This window comes from Thermobia domestica, chromosome 7 (genome assembly GCF_964235325.1).
Source record: "Thermobia domestica chromosome 7, izTheDome1.hap1.1, whole genome shotgun sequence".
Classification (NCBI taxonomy): domain Eukaryota; kingdom Metazoa; phylum Arthropoda; class Insecta; order Zygentoma; family Lepismatidae; genus Thermobia; species Thermobia domestica.
The window spans coordinates 50,350,396-50,371,749 of record NC_137460.1 but is presented as its reverse complement, the minus strand read 5'-3'; the positions used below and the strand labels follow the sequence as shown (position 1 = coordinate 50,371,749).

General features: G+C 35.1%; 1 protein-coding gene across 4 annotated transcripts in view; it reads right to left on the bottom strand.

Annotated features, from left to right (window-relative positions):
- Nucleotides 1-5,713: 5,713 nt before the first annotated feature.
- Nucleotides 5,714-21,354, bottom strand: part of Mvb12 (multivesicular body subunit 12-like Mvb12) — a 41,429-nt gene continuing 25,788 nt past the window's right edge. For all 4 annotated transcript variants that reach the window (XM_081764596.1, XM_081764594.1, XM_081764597.1 and 1 more), the window contains 4 exons: nt 20,119-20,327; nt 16,314-16,375; nt 14,736-14,786; nt 5,714-7,025 (listed from right to left, as the gene is read on the bottom strand). In XM_081764596.1, coding sequence (XP_081620722.1) covers nt 6,990-7,025; nt 14,736-14,786; nt 16,314-16,375; nt 20,119-20,327 — 358 coding nt within the window. In that variant the 3' untranslated portion in view covers nt 5,714-6,989. The remainder of the gene's footprint in view (nt 7,026-14,735; nt 14,787-16,313; nt 16,376-20,118; nt 20,328-21,354) is intronic.

Sequence of the window (21,354 nt, the reverse complement as noted above, 5' to 3'; positions counted from 1 at the left end):
CATAAGCTAGCTCCTTGATGAAAATCCTTCGCTTATGCTTCTTTGGGATATTGCAATTCGGATTATGATATTTGGAAACAAGATAAGAGTTTAATACTGCTACGTCTAACATATTCATGAAAAGAGCCAAAGGCCATCTTCGTGTCTGTCTTTTGCACGAATATTCTCGCAATTTTTGATCCATCAAATCGACGCCTCCTTTATTTTTATTGTAGTAGTTGATGATTTCCGGCTTCCTTTTTTGGTGATTATCATCGATCATCTAATCATGATGCATGCTGCTGATGAATATCACACTTTTGTTTTTTTAGGAACATAACTGACCATTGTTACATCATTATAAAAAACAAATTCGGAAGAATAAACACTTATTTTATGATTAGGCCTCATGATGGGAGGGATGCTCCTGTTGTTAGTTCTAACTGTTCCAAACATTGTTATGTTTCTTGTGAGAAGGTATTCGGCTAAAGGAACGCTTATGAAGTAATTGTCTGTTGTTATGTTACGTCCTTGATATTGACTAAGGGAAGACACCAAACGCTTGACAACTTCTGCTGCTAGACCTTTTTGAACTGGTTCACCAGTTTTTCTGCCACAATAGGAATATCCGTCAAAAGCATAGCCAGATTTAGAATCGCACATCCATAACACTTTCATTCCATATTTTGCGGATTTTTTAGGCAGGTATTGAGTAAAAGGACATCTTCCTCTAAATAGAATCAACTGTTCGTCAATTGTTAGTGATTCGCTAGGGATAACAACTTTTTTACAGTTTCTTAAGAAACAGTTCCACACATAGGACACATGTGCATCTTTTTCAGTCTTTTTACGAAACTCTCATGTTCTCTTATCATCCAGGCGTAAACAGCTTAAAATACATTTAAATCTGTTGACAACATTGTAGCGTTGTATTGCGAGTTCCAGTCAGAACTCTGATACAGTTCTCTGACTGATACATTCCAATTTTTCTCGACGCCAGCCAAAAGTAGAAGTCCTAAAAACGCTAACATTTCTTCCGTGCCTACTTCTCTCCATTTCTTACAAACCTCAGTTGCTCCTCGTCTTCCTTGCAAATTAGAACACAACATAATATCTTTCAAAATGTCATGTTTAATGAACAAATCAAACGCAACGCGAGGAGAATCAGTAAATGTTCCGTGCCGTGGTCCAGGAGCTGGACGTATAATTTTGTGAGATCTAGACTGAGATGTTTTGCCAGGAGAACTTGACCAAGAACGTCCGTCTTTTGAACGCAATTCTGCACTTACAATATTCGATGTTCCGTTACTTGCCTCTGAATCAGAGTCATTTTCACTGACACTTTCATTTGGATCTGAGTACTCGCTATTTTCTATATGAGTATCATTACCTACTTTCCAATCCTCACCATCACTGTCTTCACCACTGCTCAACCATAGACTAGTATCGCTTTCGTCCTCTTCTTCTAACATCCGTCTAACATTTTCACTTTCCGATACACTATCCATACTTATAAATCACAGTAACGAATAACACTAATTGAATAGACCTACACCAAACTTATGCAGTAAAACTACATTTAGAAAGAGGTAACCCTTTTATATTTCAAAAACTACTCAGGATTCCATCGGAAAATATTTTAAAAATCTATGCAAGACCTATATTCAAACACATAAAGACATAAACTGTTAGTTTCGTGCGTAAATAAAAGTAGTGTATTTATTTCCTAAATATTAGAGTATTATAATATCAAACAATAACTTTCTGATCAACAAATTGTGAAAGAAATGTGATGCCATCTAGTAGTTAGAAGTAAAAATATGATTTATTATAATTACTTCAACAATTTGAAGGAAATGAAGAAAAAAGGCAGAGCATGTACACAAAATAATGAATAATTTGAGTTCGGGCCTACAAGGCCCGGATTGTGCAAAAGCGGGGTATATAAGGAAAATACGTTAACGTTCGAAAAGTTAAAAGTAAAAAACGGAAATGTTATCACCAAAATAGCTTTGAATATTCAACTGATGATGTCAAAAAGACTTAATCTCAAACTTATATATTTATGAAACTTTGAGCTGAAAATAATATCTTCCGGGCCTCCCAGGCCCGGATTGTGCCAATAAGGGTTAAAAAAATGTGGGAAAATTTGCAGCAACGATATGTCGTGTGTTGATGCATGCACTGACTTTACTGAGCATTCAGAAAACAAACAGGTTCAGACGAAGATTCATAGGTATAGCCATCATTCGCAATCATAATAGCAATAAAGGTTTACTCAACCTTGTGGACTTGACAAGAGTTTGAAATGAGACACTGAAATTCTACCTTTTTAAAATGCCAAATACTTTTTGAGGTAACAGTATATGAAGGGCAATTCTAGCCTCTATTTGAAGGTAAACAGAAATCCAGTGACCATGTGGACTGTATCACAAATGCAAAACCCCTAACAAAGTAAATCAGGTATACATTATTAATAATTTGGTCTATTGGTATATATAAAGACTAAATAAATATATATTAAAACATATGAAGAGGCTTGAACATTTTACAATTAGTATGCTGTATGGTGGGCAGAGAAATGCACATAATATGCCAGAAAATAATGTTCTCTTATATTCTACAAAACCTACCACAGATTTCCTTATTTTAATGCATATCGAAGGAAGTATGGTAGAGTGGTGAGTCCAAACAAAATTATGTATTATAAAATTTATATTCCTGAAATGAAAATACTCATGATGATCAAGTTTTAAAATTGTTCGTCTACATATCTTTGAAATATTTCTAAGTTTCATTCAAATTCGAAGCTATAGCAAACGATGTGTCAGATATACATGAGCTGTTCCTATCAAAACTAATTCAAAAATGGATATATAAAGGCAAATAACAGGCTGTTCGTTTCTTCAAATGATTAAATTGTTTAAGATTCAAGAACAAAACAAAAAATCATTTTTATTTCAAATTCTGCTGTTACAAGACGCTCAACAGATGATGGGTCAAGTTCCGCATTAAAAATTTCTACGTCTATTGCAAAGTTATAAGAGAAAAAAAAAATAGAGATATACAAAAGTATGTATGTCTTGTAGCTAAATTATTCAATATACAAACAGTATAATACACGTTTCTCATGTATTTGCAAGTTCCTTCAACAATGTTGGAATAAATATAGCAAATATTACATTATCAAGGGTTTGGATAATGTCAACAAATTGGCTGCCGAGAGAACAACCATGAGCAAGAAGTACATTTTTATACTCTGCTTCTACCCTTTTCCCAAGTTTTTTTTCTTTCTTTTTGTTTCTTTCGCTGTTCCATTTATCTCGTATCCGGAAACAGTAATTATCCGCAGATCCTCAGATATGTCTGCAGTTTCGTCTGCAATCACAGCTATAAATTATGTCTCCTTCCGTACTTTCAATTCGTAGGCATACATGCAACACGGAAGCATGTCTTGAAAATCTACCGCCAGTTGCCTGATATTTTCTTCACGATTATGTTGTTATTATTATTATTTTTTTAAAATCATCTTCACAAGAAAATTAAATTAACTGTATAAAAGAAATCAAATCGTCCTTTTATTTACTTTTTTTCTTTAAAGCACACCTCCATGTACTATTCTTTCAATAGAGAAATATGATTTTATGACACTGAAAAAAAAAAAATCATAGTACTTTCTCAAACATCCGTTGAAAAAAATATTACTATACATTAAAATGGATACTTAAACTGTTGTCAAGTTTGAACCTGACAACAATTTAAACTTACATATGCAATTAAACTTCATTTGTTTTCTACAACTCGATCTCTTTAATGATCAATTAGTTTTTATAGCAAGAACTTTTGGATACCTCTGGAACAGTTACATTTACTTTGTGTTTCTCGAGTCCATCAACCAAGTTCAGGTAAACTATATGGCACGTATTAAAAAAAATAAAATAAAAATACAAAAAATGTACTGTAAATAATAAGTTACAAAAACTGTAGTGTAAATCCACATTAAATTTACTAGGGATGGCAAGATTGAAACTCAAAAATGTCTTTTTTTTTAAAAAAAAAATCTTACATTCAAAATCTTTTCTGACATTTAAAATCAAATCTGTATTTTGAAGTCCCAGGAGACGTTGACATAAACAAGGGAATAGTTTAAAGAGAGACGGTTATTTAAAAAACTCATATGACCTGGGTAGAACCAAGGATTTCTTACATCTGCCAATAAGCCACTGTATCCCCTCTCGTGAATATCTAAAAATCAACATGTAAGTTATACAAGTGATAACATATTATGCATACCAAGTCAACAGCAATTGTCACAAAACAAAAAAGATCATTCTACATATACTTATTGTATTGGACTCTGTCTCTCTCATATGTGTAGAGACAGTACTTCAATTTTAACGGAATTTTACTTCAACTGTCATAATTAAATCAATTAAGAATACAGAACCACACTCAGGAGTTCTAACTATCATTCTACTTACGGATTTCTGTAATTCCTAAATTTTCTTTACATTTCCGAGCTTTCGACTCTCCCCTGGAGTCTTGGTTACGGAGATTAAAAACTGAAAGAAAAAGAATAGAAACATCAAGGAATAAGAATGGAACGCATTTACCAAGGGAAGTGCTGTATTGTACGGAAACACGTTGTCAAATACGTCAGTAATGTCCAGATTAAATTGATGTAAACTTGATATTTTAGTTTGTATCAACTTCATCAGGACATCACTGACGTACTTGTCAACGTGTTTCCGTACAACACACCTCTTCCCTTGGTAAATCCGTTCCATTTCTTTCCTTGATGTTTCTATTATTTTCCTTTCTGTTTTTAATCTCCGTAACCAAGACTCCAGGGGAGAATCGAAAGCTTGAAGTCTAAAGAAAATTCAGGAATTACTGAAATCTGTAAGTAAAATAGTGATAATTGGCATTGTATAATACTACACTACTATTTTATATGTATATTTGAGTATCAGAGGAACCAAGTTATAAATAAGGACAGTAATTATATGATTATATCATTTTCTTATTTACCACGCTTAACTGCACATTTTGCTTTGTCAAAATACTTTTTACAACTTATAAAATATGGCAGACACAGAACGTTTAACACATTTTTTTTAAGCCCACATAGTATTAAAACATGGTAACAAAAACTGGCCAACAATCTTTATAAACCACGGTCGAGCACCTTAGTTACTTGAAGACATGCTCTATCCTTATTAAGTTACAGAGCAAGAGTCTATTACTTTATGAGCACTTGTCACATGTAAATACTCCTCACGAGAACAACGAATCTTCAGTCGTTTTATCGTCTTCTGGTCAAGCAATCACTCAACACTAGTCGCTTACAAACTGAATGAAAAAAATTTGTGCTTACGTATAAAACGTTGATGTAATACTTCCCATCTGTATTTATTACCCTATGCACCAAATCGCATATTAAATCTTGTCTTAAAAGCATTCACAACAGAATGTAATTAACATTACATATTTCTTTATAATTCTACGCTATAAATATATATATATTAACGATCTCGTATATATCACATGTGTCGAAGTATGTTCTATTCTTGTGATCTTAAATTACTTTTACAATAAAAGTATGACATTTGAAGCATCTTTGTCACAAAAGTTCGTCTACAGCTTTTTTTTTTTTAATATATATATATATATATATATATATATATATATATATATATATATATATATATATATATATATATATATATATATATAGTGGTTGTCTTAAATCTGTGAGCATATTTTAGCTTCACATAAAAATTCCCGTCGCAATATTGATCATTGTTTCTTACATTTCGTCATTTCACATTCCGTGATTGTCGTCTTTCTCTACCAACATATTTATGTCACGTACATATTATTATTATTATTATTATTTTTTCAGTCACTTTCAAGAATATGGCTTGTGTTTCAGAAGGCAGTGAGTGATGTTTTAAAAACTGAATACTGAAAAATCTACAATATATATATATTATGGATTACAACTTATTTCCATTTATTATGGATTTGCAATTCGGTATTTTACGTCCTTAAAATTTCATATATTCAATCATGCAATTTTATCTAATTTCCAACATACATATTTCACACCAACAATGTAGCCAATCACAAGAAACCTTGCTTACGCTTACATAAATATGTATATATATCTATATACTACACACTAACGAAATAAATACCGGTAACATATAAGTGGTCCCAGTTTATCTGCGGTTAGGAAGGACCCACTCGTTTTTATTTTTCTTCAGTCACTTTTTTTTTTTTTTTTTTTTTTTTTTTTAAGGGACTTCATCTTTTGAATATCATTAATTTTAAACAAAATACAATTTGGTCAAACAAAATACAATTCATATCTCAAAAGGAAAAGATAAAATGGCGCTACAACAGAAAATTACTTGCTAGATGTTTCGCAAACACACTAGTTCTTTATAGGTTTTGTCATGGATTTTTTTTATGGTGTCAAATTCTGAAAGAATTTTAAATTACAGACAAAACTCAGTCTAGATTTTTGGTCTTTTTCGATTACGAGTCTGTTGTTTTATATATATATGTATATCATCTTATATATATCTATTTAGGAAAGGCACATTTCGTCTGAGCTTGTACATTAATTTTTGCTTTAGAAAAACCGCGAAGGGGCATTGATCATTGATACAAAAATCATCATTTAAGGAAATACACAATATGTCTGTTTCATACCCTCTAATATAAATCAGAGCCACTGTACCTTTGATTCTGGGCAGAGTTCATTAAGATTACTTCATATAATTTAACTCAATCAGGAGGAACTTAAGCTAGATAAATTTTAACAACTATTATCTACGAATATCCTCGTGATGTGTGATGATGAAATGTTCACCCGTTTCAAGTCTTCGTAATTTTTGTTTTCAGAAGCATTGTTACACAACAATAGTCATAAGAATACACATTCTTCTTATGCATCTTGTTCAGAATCCACTGATGGTGAGCACTATTTAGGTAATACATATTTACGTTTGACGTTCCGCCCGGAAATCATAAGCATACTGGAAAACAAAATATAAAAATAAATTATCCATTTTCTTTTTCTTTGGACAAGAAAAGACAAATGTAATTCAATATATTCTCTCAGATTAACCCTTATCCGGGCAACCGGGGCCTCCCAGGCCCAGTAGCTTCATTTTTCTAAAATTTCTCAATAACCATACATATTTCGAAGACATAAAATACTGAATTCTTCTATCTTTCGTCGAAGTTAAAATCATGAACATATCGAGTTGGTAAATCTTTTTTTTTTTTTTTTTTTTAATTTGAAAATCTTTTCCTGGCGTAACCGGGCAACCGGGGCCTAGGAGGCCCCGTATAACTTTAGTGAAATTCCTGTCAAATATTAGATCAAATTGTCACATAATTATATATTGAACACGTGACTATTGTAATCTTTAGTCGGAACAGTATGCGGCAACAGACATTGAATTTTGAGTGTTCTGCACTTAAAATATATACTGGGCCTGACAGGCCCCGGTTGCCCGTTTACGTTACAAAAATGTCTTGCCCGGATAAGGGTTATATATATATATATATATATATATATATATATAAATCAATACACACACAGTACTTCTGTACTGAATTTTAAAAATAATGCTCTTTAAAACCACTTGTTTCCTTTTTAGATAATGATAGCATGTCTCGAATAAGGTACAAGTACTTTTAACCCCGACTACAAGTTTCATTTTGTAGTTAAAGTTGACCATCTTCAATAGACTGAAAATTTCGATTGCCTTTCGTTTGTTATACTGTTGCTGACGGTGTTCTAAACCGGATAAATGCATGTTTAGTATTTTTCCTTTTTTTTTTTTTTTTTTTTTTTTTGAGGGGTATCATTTTGAGGTGAAAATCTAGTTATTTTTAATACTAATGGGAGAGAGTGATTTTTATTTACATTTTATTGTGAATAGTAATTTTAATTAAACTAACCTCAATTGGTTTGTTGCGTTGTGTATAAATACAATTGGTTGAATGAGTTTAATGTGATTTTATTCTTATTTATTTATTTATTTATTTACTTTATTATTATTATTTGATTATTATTATTATTATTATTATTATTATTATTATTATTATTATTATTATTTTTGTGTTGAGTAGGCCCTAGGTATGTGTTTTAAGTGTTTTAAGAGAATACACGATTCGTTACGGAACGCAACATTACATATGAGCAAGATTAATTTAGGGTGTACTTTCATCCGTACACGCGAACGACGTCAAGAGCGGTATCCCGAAGCGTTAGTCATTGCTGGATGACCTGAAGAAGTGTACACGTGTCACTTGTAAGTGTTCAAAATGGAATCGGGTGAGTATGAAAATAACGTAGCCGTGATAGCGTTGCACAAGATTCAAAATCCTACAGAAGCTGGAAATTAATAATAATAGTAATAATAATAATAATAATAAAACCTTTTACCGCACTATCCGGCGCTTTGTTAAATCTGGAACTGTGAAAGATCGCCCGCGGCACAGATCACTCACAGTACGAACACTGAAACTTATGAAGGCAATGGCGGCGCGTGTCCGACAAAATCCAGTTAGGAAACAGTTAGTTATGGCTCGTGAGTTCAAGATGTCAAAAATGTCTATGTCTCGCACATTAAGCAGTGATCTGGGACTCCATGCTTACAAACAACGCAAAGAACATCTCCTGACAAATGAACTGAAGCAGCAGAGGCTCCTAGAAGCAAAGCACTTACTTAAGCGTTACACAGCACATGCGCACTGTCGAATCCTTTTCACTGATGAAAAGATTTTCAGTGTTTGAGGAGACTTTCAATGCCCAAAATGACAGGATATATATGCCACATTCTCTAGACAAGCTAGTGAAAAGATTCCAAGGATCCAGATGGGTCACACCATCCTGTCATGGTGTGGTGGTGTGTGAGCTAAAAAGGCACAACGGAGCTCCATTTCCGGGAAAGGGGGTCAAAACGTCAGCCAAAGTGTACCACGGGACAGTGTTTCAGACAGTAGAACTAGAGCGTCAGCAGGATGCAGCATTTCACATAAGGCACGGATAACCTAGCAGTGGCTAGAGGCAAATGTTCCGGGCTTCATTTCATTTCAGATTGACCTTCTGCAAGTTCGGAGCTAAACCCTTTGGACTACAAATTGTGGTCCAAGCAAGAAGAGACATCCCAATATTGAAAGTATAAAATGGTCTCTTCGGAAGGCAGCTACAGATTTTCCAGTTGATGTGTTACGTAATGCAACTGATGAGTGGCTACAAAGACTGAAGGATTGTGTGCATGCTAATGGTGGCCATTTTGAATAATTATTTTTTATTTTGGTCATAATGCGTTCATGTGACTCATGTTATTAGAATATTAAAATATCTCTAACAATTTTGTATCAATATACTTAAAACTTAGGGACAGTATTTATGATACGAGTAGCTTCTGCTTCACCACAATTCATCCGATTATCATAGTTTGCATGTCTTTCTCTCCAGAATAAAACAGACTTTCGAGTCATATCATGCTCATATGTTCATAGTGTACGAGAAAAATGAAATTGAGGTAATTCGGGAAATTTCCCTCAAAAAATCAGTTTTAAAAATTTTGTGCTCTCTGGAGCGGCCCCAGCTACAGATACCTGAATATAATCAACCTTGTAAAATAATATGGACTATACGTAGTGTGTGTGTACCAAGTTTCACTGCAATGTTTAGAATGGTAACGAGGGCAAAAAATATTTCTTAATTCAGTTTGACAATACCAAATTTCTTCTCTTTCCTCCTTTCGGCACTGGAAATCGTGACTAAATAAAAGCAGTAATTTTCTAAATAGCAAAACATATATTTTACCGACGAAAAACGTATTATTCCGTTCAACATAGGTAAATTCAGTAAGATATATTTGCTGGCGTAATATTACACCGAACACACGAAAGGGGTTAATATAGTGGTGCTATACAACCGGTTCGCTAGAACTGGTTGTTAAAATATTTCGAGTTCGTAGAGCGGTTTGTTATACCCATACATAAACACACACACGCATGACTTAGCCAAGAACGAAGGAAAGAAGCCAAACAAATTTGTGAAAACACCTCTGAACTTTTCTCGCTCGCTTGTATTCTGTGAAAACCAACGACTTTCAATTGTTTCAATTCAATGGGAAGACAGAAATTTGATTGGGATTTTGTCCGGGATACTGGGATCTGCGAATATAATGAATGTGATACGTATCTAAATAATATAGAACCGGTTGTTAGAAAGTTAGAATAGCACCACTGGGTTAGGGACACCAAAGCAAAACTTAAAATAAAATATTAAAAAGGAGATGCTACTCTGTCTCATAGAATGGTGCGAAAGTGGTTCCATAGAATTTCGTTGTGGTCGTACGAAAGACATAAAAGGTTTGGACAAAGTGTATCGAGCTAAAAGGAGACAATTAATTTTCCAACACATTGATTTTCGGTAGGAAACAATTCTTTCATTTCAAAGTCACGGATCCATCAAACGCTCCTCGCGTATCAGTCAATGCGGTGACACATTCAATTGCATTTATGCACTTACATTTAAAGACTATGAATTACTTATGAGGAAGGGGTGAAAATATAATCACACACACTAAGAAAGTAAATTATATGCGTTTTCGCTAAAACATTTCACCAAACAGAAATTGGAAGAAGTAGGGAGATGATAAAAAAAACATTGTCACGTATACACCACGCGAAGGATTTTGGTTTGTATGGCGTAATATTTTCTCGTTTCAGGAGATTAGATGAAACACAATTAACTGATTGCAGGAAACCGCTTCCCTGTATTACCATTTTCACTCTAACAAGCAACGTTAAAACCAGAATTGTTGATTTCTGCCACTTCCGGTTGAGAGAGGGGATAGTACCTATTCTTAGACCACTAAATCGATAAAAAAATCTGTTTCTCGCTATCTTTTGTCGTTCTTGTTGAATACTAAAAGCGGAAGTTGTAACAATTTTCTATCACTTCCGCTTTTAGTTAAGAATACCGATGAAATGTATTGTTGGGACGCTTAATCGGTCGCAGAAAACTGCTTCTTGCCGTTTTTACTCTACAGTAATTAACATCAAAACCAGAAATGATTGATTTCTACAGGTTTGAATATCGTCTCTATCAACAAACTATACTCTAAACTTTTGACCTATTTCCTGATCAAATTTGACGGTGATACATCAAGTAGTTCTTGAGAATTTTTGTCTCCCAGACGCATGGAGATATGGACACATGGGCAGGGTAAATATATAAAACAGTTTTGGTAAATTAAATTACTTAAAAAAGAAACGCTGTGAAGCATCCAGTGTTGGAATGCAATGTAGGAGTTTCCAGGCTGAAAGTAAACTGAATTTAATGTACGGTTGCCAGGATCTCCGGCCAGCCGCCCTGAATGCCCGGGTTCTAAATATATATTCTACGGGCTTATAGGCCAATGAACTAAATCTTCGGGCTTAAATACTAAATTACCTACATTTATTTATTTATTTTTTTATTCCATTTAGGTCTTATATATTGTACTTAATTGTTGTACTGTTATTGTAACAAACGGATAGGTTGAAATTTCTTTCAATTGTTGCGCCTATATTATCGCGTGGCACCAACGTTTTTCATTTAATGATTTGACAATAATAACATCAGCTTAACATTAGTTTCGATGGAAATGTCAATTTTGAAATTTACAAGATCAGCACTTGATAGGAATGATAATAATATTTGAAATTTACAAGATCAGCACTTGATAGGAATGATAATAATAATTGTTTCTAAATTATGGTGTGTTTTTCAGAAAACCAGACGCATCAAACCTGTTTAAAATAATGCAGACTATTTTCGCCATGCCACGAATAAACATATTAAACGGGTGTTTATAAGTGTTATGAAAGTTCTATGGATCGATTATGAATGTTAATGGAACTTGTGCCGGTCGAAATGTGTGTTCAGATTCACAGAATGTTAATTGAATTTGAGCTGGTCGAAATTTGTGTTCAGATTCACGGAACGTTAATTGAACTTGAACTGGTCGAAATTTGTGTTCATATTCACTTAAAAAAATACCCTGCCACAATCTTTTCACAAAACTGTTTTCGAAAATAAGACTCTTCTTCATGCAGCGATAAGAATAATAAGGGAGGCGTCTATAACCACTAATGTTTTGTGTTATTTTTCAATTAGTTAGGTACATTATACATCTGCTTAGTAATAATGGCTGCACAAACTTTGTTTTCAATTGGTGCCGTTGGTCTTCGCGGGCATGCAATCAGTTTAACCTGACAATCCTAGTTCGATGGAGGAAGATAATAAATGGGGCGGATAAGTCAATTAAAGTGCAGGTGAGCAAAGCAATAATAAACGAAGAGAAACATTTATTATAACAAAAATGGACTGAAAAATTAAAATAAGAAGAAATTAACAGAACAATAATAATATTTAGAGTTTTGTGTTCTTATGCAAAAGAGGTTATGAAGAGTCGGGCGTGCTATTAACGTGAACTCCGAACCACGTCTGGGACTTGAATATAAAGGGCAGCACATCCATAAGAGCTGCTCGTTTCCCGCTACCTGTCTCACCTCCAAGAGAATCAGACTACAGGACCATTTCGGCGGTCCCAGTTAATAATAATAATAATAACAATAACGGTATTATAAACGTTAAGACCAGAGAAGGGTGTTCTTTGCGAACAGGAAAATATAAGTGGCTATTTCTATTTCTTTCTGAGACACATGGAAGAGGTCAGAGGAAATATTTTGAGGATATTTAGGCAGAAGGTATGAGCAAATAAATTGTTGTGATAAGTTGAGTATTCTGCGGCCGGTAACAGTGGGAATTGTGCTGCAGGAATATCACTGATAGCTGATGCAAATCGACAGTACTGTTTCGCCAATATAGAAGGGTGAACAGTGGGTGTGTTTAAGGATTAAATTAGGTTGGAAAAACAGTAACTACGAATGGTAAAAAGTGTGTTATTTTTGTAATGCGGTGTTCAAAAGCAAACAGATATCAAATATACGATACGTTTTGCATCTAAGTATTTGGTATTTTTTTCGGTGGAGTTGTCAAGCTCTCGTAATGAAAGTGTGGAGATATGAGAATCTTCGGTAAATAATTTTAGGTGTCCGGAAAGCCTCTTCTGTTTCAGATAAGGTGATGAGCAGGGATAAGTGTGATTTATTACCTTCTATGGGTCAGTATCAAACGATTTTTTTTTTTTTTTTTTTACTCGTGGCACAGTATAAATTATCCACGATTCAACATGGCATATCAAAACGTTATTCCCCTCAAAATCTTATTATACGACACTATTAATACAACTGCATATGCTAATCAAATTATATTTTTCTATTAAAGTAAATAATTCTACCCATATCTGCCTGCTTAACTACACAAAGGCGGCTGATCCGTGAAGGATTCGCTGACAATGCAAGTCTAATTTCTTCATCGACGAATTTGAGTCTTTTCTCTCTTTAATGTTATAATTTCAGCCAATATCGAGAAGCTCACTTTATACGAATATGTAGCTGAAAATGAACTACCCGACTGACTGTTTCAGCAGATATAGAGCAATTTTTGAAATTTCATTAGCAGTTTCTGAACTTGACTACGGTATTTTCACTATCTCTTTACCCGCTGATATTAATAAAGTTTCAGCTATTGTGTGGTTTCTTGGCGTTTTAACCCTCTCCTTCAACACGATATTATGAAAAATTACACGGTTATCATATTAAGATATATACACAACAATCCTCAAAGGTATGAACTTGGGAGTTCTATCTACGTCACTGCCATACACAATAAAAATCGACACAAAAGGAAAACCTGCACAAGCATATGAAACACAGTAAATAGAATAAAATAGTAACTCGATAATGAATTTTTCCAAGTAGCCAAAAAATTCGCGTCACCGGAGCGCGCAAGTGTGACGCAGCAAAACAGCTCAGGAACAATGCTGTAGCGAATGAAGGCTGGGATGGTATTGGTATGTTTGTTGAAGTTTAGCGTCCCTTTTCAGCCACGGATAATGTTAGACATGCACCTACTACAGTTTAAGATGTAAATCGAACCACTGTAATGCGTTAAAATGTTAGTGCTCTCCTACCGTGAATCAAACTCGGGACCACGTGCGCGCTAGCCACAAGACATCAGGGAGGGCTAGGATGATATTGGGCAAGAAGTTCGGTGTAGAGGATTTTATAGTAACAAATACCTTGATTTTGGTGAGACTCTTCGCTTAACTGAATGTTTGCTGCTACAATTGACAAAGTGTCTCCAGTTAGAGAATAATAACAATAGGATCATTACAATGCCGTAGAACAAGTATGGGTTTCCTGAACAGCCAAAGCATAGAATAGGGGATCTTAGATGTGATGAGGGTGGGAGCTTTTGGAGTAGAGCTATTGATTACTGTGTGTAGGTTTGATGCATACATCTGTCTCAAGATGTCCATTCTCAAATCTGACGTCTACATCTTGGAAGATGACCGTATGTTTAGAGAAGGACCAGGTAAATTTGACTAGGCACTTGTCATTTAAGGACTGCAGGACTAATAGCTTCAATATTGTTTGGAAGTAAAGCACAATGACAGTACGTGAAATATTAAGTTTTTCAATTAAATACACTTAAGTCTGTCTTTCAGAAAATGATATTGCGTATAATGGCATACAATTATGCCAGAAGAATAAATATTTTAAATATTTTCAAAATGCATAATAACAATAATAAATTAACATACCTCTCTGTCTAGTTGTTCCATTGTCTTAGCTCTTATTACTGGAAGAGTACCCTGCAAAATAACACACTGTTAGTACATTACGAACACAAAATACGAAAAGTTTAATTAACGAATATTTCATTTTGTTATACATTATCGAACCAAAGATGCGAGAACCTTTGACACTTCTGTTCTAAGATTTATTCGTGAATGCACGGACAATCAATTGACTTGACTGGGGGGAATGGGGATGTCTGCAGTGTGGATAAGTGTTCCTGTCACGATTGACACGGCTGCTCGAATACGGACTGCAACAGTAAAAAAAGCAAGAAATAGCTAAAACGAATTTATCAAAAAAGCGCTACTATATTAAAAAGAAAGATTATAAAATGAAGATAAAAGAATAAAATGATGGAATAAAATAAATAACAATAAATGAAAGAACAATAAAAAGGTATAAGATAAAAGCGTAGCAGCAATAAAAGATAAAACTAAAAAAGTTCAGAGAATGTAAGCAACCTCTGAATCATCAACAAACTGAAATACCCGGCTAACAATACAATCATCATCCCCCAAGGCACGGGTAAAGTACAAGGCAGTCCGTGACGTTCTCTGAGATCTGAATATTCAAGACATTCAACAAGAATGTGCTGAATACTAAGGGGAACAATACGCTCCTCACAATACGGATGGCTTGAAAATAACCACAGAAAATAACTATGCGTCAGATGAGTGTGTCCGATGACGCAGACGCGCCAGGAGCATTTCATTTCGAAAACTACAGCGATAGCACGGACAATCAAAGCCGTCTATTAAGAGTCTGTGAAATCTGTCCCGTGGGAGGCGACAGGTTTCTTCATGCCTTGCGCGTTTTTCCCCTTTAACGTGAATAGACTCTTAAATAGCGATCTATTAACTTAGGGTCTCCAAGTTACTGGTCAGACAGTGTTTCTAATCGCATCCAAAAGCAAATATTCATAATTTTCTGGTTAATTAGAAGCAAATATCATATTGGGTTTGAGACTGGGTCTTTGTGCAACACCAAGATTATGAAGGACGAATCAGCTGCAAATGGCGGGTGCACAGACCATTGTGCAAGATCAGCCCTTATTCTATACGCCATTCTCTACCATACTAACTCGAATTCACAAGAACTGAATAACAGAAGCACGCCACTGACTCCCGTAAACAACAAATCGGATTTCTGAACATTGTTTCTGGGTAAACAGCAAGCAACAAGAGAAACAATGTCTTATTACCTTTACGGTTTCGTTAACTTAAAAAGGTGCTAGGTTGATGTTTCGTACTCTTAAATGTTCAATGTAGACAGAGGTTTAGATACAATAAAGATGGAAAAATCAACACAGTCTGCTTTCCACTACCTTCCAATTATTCTTACTTCTTTCTATTGCTCAAAATACACCTCAGGCTTCCCTAAATAAATATACTCTTGACTTACGTGTGTTTAAACAAATAATAGTATATTATATTTGAAAGCACATTATTTATTTTTCGCCAAAAATTCCCAACTGTTTTAGGTCAGTAATAGTTAAAAACACGTAAGTTCGTAGGAATATACACATCTACAAATTAACTTACAATATTTCCGTGAGCACCATTTCGAAGTTTGGGATTTAATACAAATGGCACACCTTCCAGTCCTGAAATGCAATGAAATATACTATTAATATAAAATAAACACAAGAATAGTTGTTCGCAATGTATCACAGAAATGGATGTATTTTATTACAAAACTTATACTATTTCAAGCAGTATATATACACAAAACATATTATTTTAAGCAGAGTAAACCAAATGAATAAATCATTGCAAACATCGTGAAAATTAAAATTCTGACACGGCAAGAGCTTGAAACATTGACTAACTTACCTTCCTTTGTTTTTTACCTGTCTTTAAAATATTCACGAAATTCGGAAATGTTTAATATGTAATTTGATTTAGATCACATGGCATATTTTTGCCAATAAGCCATTCTATGTAAAATCAACACATGGTTTTGCATCGATCCTTACAGACTGCAGTGATATTTTCTGATCGCTATTATCAGTGTGTGAAATAAGCGGAAAGCTCAAGTTGATTTGTCAACCGGTTTCGAAATTACAAGCCCCCCAAATCTTTCAAAATTTACCAAAAATTAAGAGAGCAACATTTGTTTGGTCGGCATTTGCGTCTGACCTGAAGAACTTAGGACGTTGGTTAAGGTGTCACTTTAAAGCTTATGAAAGAGTTTTCAAATGGTATATAACACTATAGAAATAAAAAATTGAAAAAAATCAAAATTTTGAATTTTTTGTTTCTCAAAAAGCTATATTTTAAAAACCTTTCAAATATATATATATAAAGGATGAAATAAAATCAAATTAATAACATATCAGTGTCAAAAAAGAACACTGACCAGGTTTCTGTCCATATTTGGAAGTTCAAGTATTCTCAGGATTGTTCACAATTTAGTTTGGAGTAAATCTTGAAAGGCTTTTTTGGTTGTTGCATCTTCGCCAGGCAATGTATATAGCCAGAATGTTGGGGTCACAGGGTTTACCTACCACAGTACATCCACCGCATGAATCCAGAAAACATTAACTTCCCAGGATATGCAAACGGTGGAGATGAGGCAGCTGTATAAAGAAACGTCACCTTCACTTAATCTTCCCTAGAACATTAGCCAGCCACCATATGTTGTGATAGGCTGCAGTTATGTATCCATTTATGTCTGCGACAGCCAGCTTGTCGTCCAATTTGGTGAGTGTATACTCCTATCAACTATAGTAATACGAAAATGCGTTGACAAAAGTTTGGGAGTATCTGCAGCTGCAGGAATGAACGCGTGAAATTTCTGTGTTCCAAGAATTGCTTGTGTTTTGTTAAAGCTATCTTGTTGGAACGTTGATGATTCTGTGAACTTTCTTGACTAATAAAGTAAAATGAACTCTAGTTAAGTCTGCTTCTGCCTATGAAAAATCTGCCGGAATGAAAAGCTCTTATTATATGGATGCGCTACAGACTTGCTCGAACTGCCACTCTCTTGACTGTGTCACCAACCTCATTATAAGTTGTTGAAGCAGAACACCATTCAGTCTTTATGCCAAAATACCTGTATGCAAAAGTAAGTTTAAAAAGTTCTTTTTATTCTTGCACTGAACACTAGATCATCAGAATAGTAGTATATCATTTTCGGTCTAAATTGGTTTCACAAAAACATAAGTTTCTGCTGGAAGCAGTACATAAGCCATACAATAACTGACAAGCTCTATTTTGGTTTCCCTTTTATAGCCCACTCAAACAGTGACGATGTCAGCTTTAATTTGTGGGAAAGAAAAGAGGGGGAAAGAAAATATTTGAAGGAAGTTGTTCTTTTGTATATCAAAAAGGAAAGTTGTATATTACTTGGTGGCCTACATTATAATAACACATATATGGGGACAGACGTAGTCACCAAGGGGTGCCTGCCCATTCCCTCCCTCTGGCGTCGTCACTGAAATTATAAATGGATGAACTGTATGGCTTGCTCACTGGTCCAGTTACAAATATGCACCTCATTCTGTGTCACAAAATTATACTCCACGTTTGGAAGTGGAAACTTTTGAAACAAATGATCCCACGCTTATCCCAAAATAAAACTCTGGGGATACATTCGTAAGTCCTATTTAATATATATTGAATTTTTCGATTTTTTTTTTTTTTTTTAATCTATAGTTTTAATACTATCCGAAAGCTCTTTCTATAAACTTTACAATGACACCTTAACCAACGTCTGAAGTCCTTTAAGTCAGTCACAAATGCCAATTGAACAAATTTCATTTACTTCACATTTGAGAACTTTGGGAGGCTTGTAATTTCGAAACCAGTTAACATATCAACCTGCAATATCACGGTTTGTCATTTTCCAGTGGTACCAAGAACTGCATAAATTTCATTAAAATCTGGAAAGGTAAGGTAGAATTTGCTTGAAAATGTTGATTTGGCAGGAATCGCTCTAATCAAAAACTCTTCATTACTACAGAAGGTTGAGTGGCGTATATGTATTCAACTTCCAACCCACATCCATGCGCACAGTATCGATTGTACCAGGTTGGTTGTTCAAAGGTAAACACACACCTAAAACCTTGCAGAACCGTTTCGCTATCATAAGTGTGCATTATAGCTCCCAGAGAACAGGATTTAGGAAAGGTATATGATGGTACTTTTCTACGCGAAGATTTCTGTCTAAAGTTTAAAAACAGTGCGAGAAAAAGAGATGCACCACAGGATCAACTACTATCAAGTATACAATTAATCAATATATAAAAAAATCACGAGATTTCAGTTATTAGTTTACCCAGCAACGGGTGTTCAATACGACTGTGCAGTGTAGTGACGGGAATTGTGTCTTAGAACTTATGTCAAATATTCTAGAAAAACAATCAACGTGTGAAGACCACACTGCTATCCGTGTTATCATAGAGCTGTGTACCACACCTTGGGCGACAAATAAAATCCCTGAGAAACCCCTTAACCGCAGACGCCTCTACCAGAGTGATATATCCGATGAGAAGTAAAGTTCGCCGCTACACTGGATGAAGCTTGAATAAAAATTTGCACCAAACTTGCACTTCTGCCCACGAAAATTCTCTCCAGAATTCATCAGTCATTGGAAGACAAATCTCTTGAATGGGTTATGGTGGTCACTGGATAATGGTGTAATGGACGTTTCACTAATCGTCAGGTGAACACTAAAAACTGTAAAATCAACTCAGCACACTAAGCGCAACACATATTGATACATATACTGAAGACTTCCTTCGTTTGTATGGAAATGAGAAAATCAAGACAGTTTGCACCAAGGTTTAACCTCATACATCTCATTTCACGGATAGTTGTCTGCAACGAATGGAACCACTCATCGGCATCAAGGCTATTTTCCAATTGAGGACATACCGGTGAAGTTAACCACATGTAAACCCTATGGATTTCTGCGAATTTGTTCTCTTGAAGAAAGCACTTTCCTCATGTCGTGTCACCATTCTCCGGAGGCTATGAGAATCCTGTAATGAGGATAACAGAAGAATCAACTTCTTATGCATGGTAGAAGCCTTCTACAATACAAGCTGCAGTCCAGGGCTATCGCCAAAACACACGGGAATCAAACTGATGGCAAAAGATGTTGGCGTCGTGGCTTTTCCTAACGTAATTTTGAGTTCAAAATTAGCCAGATATACGCGACTTAACCTTCTGTATTCCACCAACGCACAAATGCATTAATCACTGACAATTTATTTCGAACAAGAACTCCCCAAAGGGTACTGCAATTTTCAGAACTATGGTCCACGGCTTTCCTAACAATATATCCTACTTACTCCAGTATGAAATAAGATATATTTGTTCAACAAAAAATTATCCGACATACCATTAAAAGACGCTAATGTTCCATAAGTGCGAGAAGCTTCAGGAGAAGGAATTGGTGGCGCCGGTGGTTTAGGAGCTGGGCGAGATGGTCGCCGTGGCGCTAAGTTCTCATTGTTTAGTGAAGGATACATTCCACCATTTGTAGCAGCAGTCGGAGGAGGAGAAACGCTTGCGTCAATAGAGCCTCTATATGGATTATTTGGCGTCAAGCTGAAAAGCGAAAATAATTTCTATTTAACATGATTAAACAAGTTTTCAAATACACAATCAAAATATAACGATACGATAGGAAAAACAACTAGGCCGTTAATATGCCCCGAGCTGTCTTAGACAAAAAGATGGAATTATTATTATGCTACGATGGTGATTCAGAAAGTAATGCCTCCAAGCCCACTACTTGGCCAATAGTACTGCAAACACTCTGAACTTTTTATCATTAATGCAGTAATGTTTAATCTATAGAATGTCACTTGTTTTACCTTCCTATCTTGTTCTCGTTCTCGAGTAATGGAGCAATCTATGGCATTAAGTGGTGACGTCCGGTTAAAACAGCGGGCTGTCATTGAATTTCTGACTGCGGAAGTTTCTCCGTCCAGAAACATTCATCGCCGACGACGAGTCGTGGATACACTATTACGATCCGGAAAAGAAGCGTCAATCAATGGTGTAACACCACACGTGCTCTCCTCCGGAAAAAAATCAAAGTTGTTACACCTGCTGGTAAAGTGTTTGTTGATATTCTGCTTCATCCTGCCTATAGTCCGCATCTTGCGCCCTGCGACTTTTGGTTCTTCCACAAAATTAAGGATTACCTTCGGGGCCAAATCTACAGTTGCAACGCAGAGGTGGAAGCAGCAGTTCAGCAATGGTGTCGCCAACAGCCACCACAATTCTTCGCCGACGACATGAAAAACCTTGTTTCCGTGTTGGCGCAAATGTATTGCCCGTAATGAGGACTATGTTGAAAAATGATCCCACCATTTGCAGCTGACATTACAAGCTTTCCACTGATACCTGTATCGGTGCTATCTGTCACAAGCACAAATAAAGGTATAACACTGGAGATATTACTTTCTGAATCATCTTCGTATACTATGCATATTTAATATGAAAAAGACAAAGACTTTAATATATCTGTATTATTATTATTATTATTTTTTCAACAGAAACTGTTTTAAGGCTTCCCTCGTCATTTTTTTTCGCTGCGCTGCTAAACTTATGAAATGATGCAGTGACT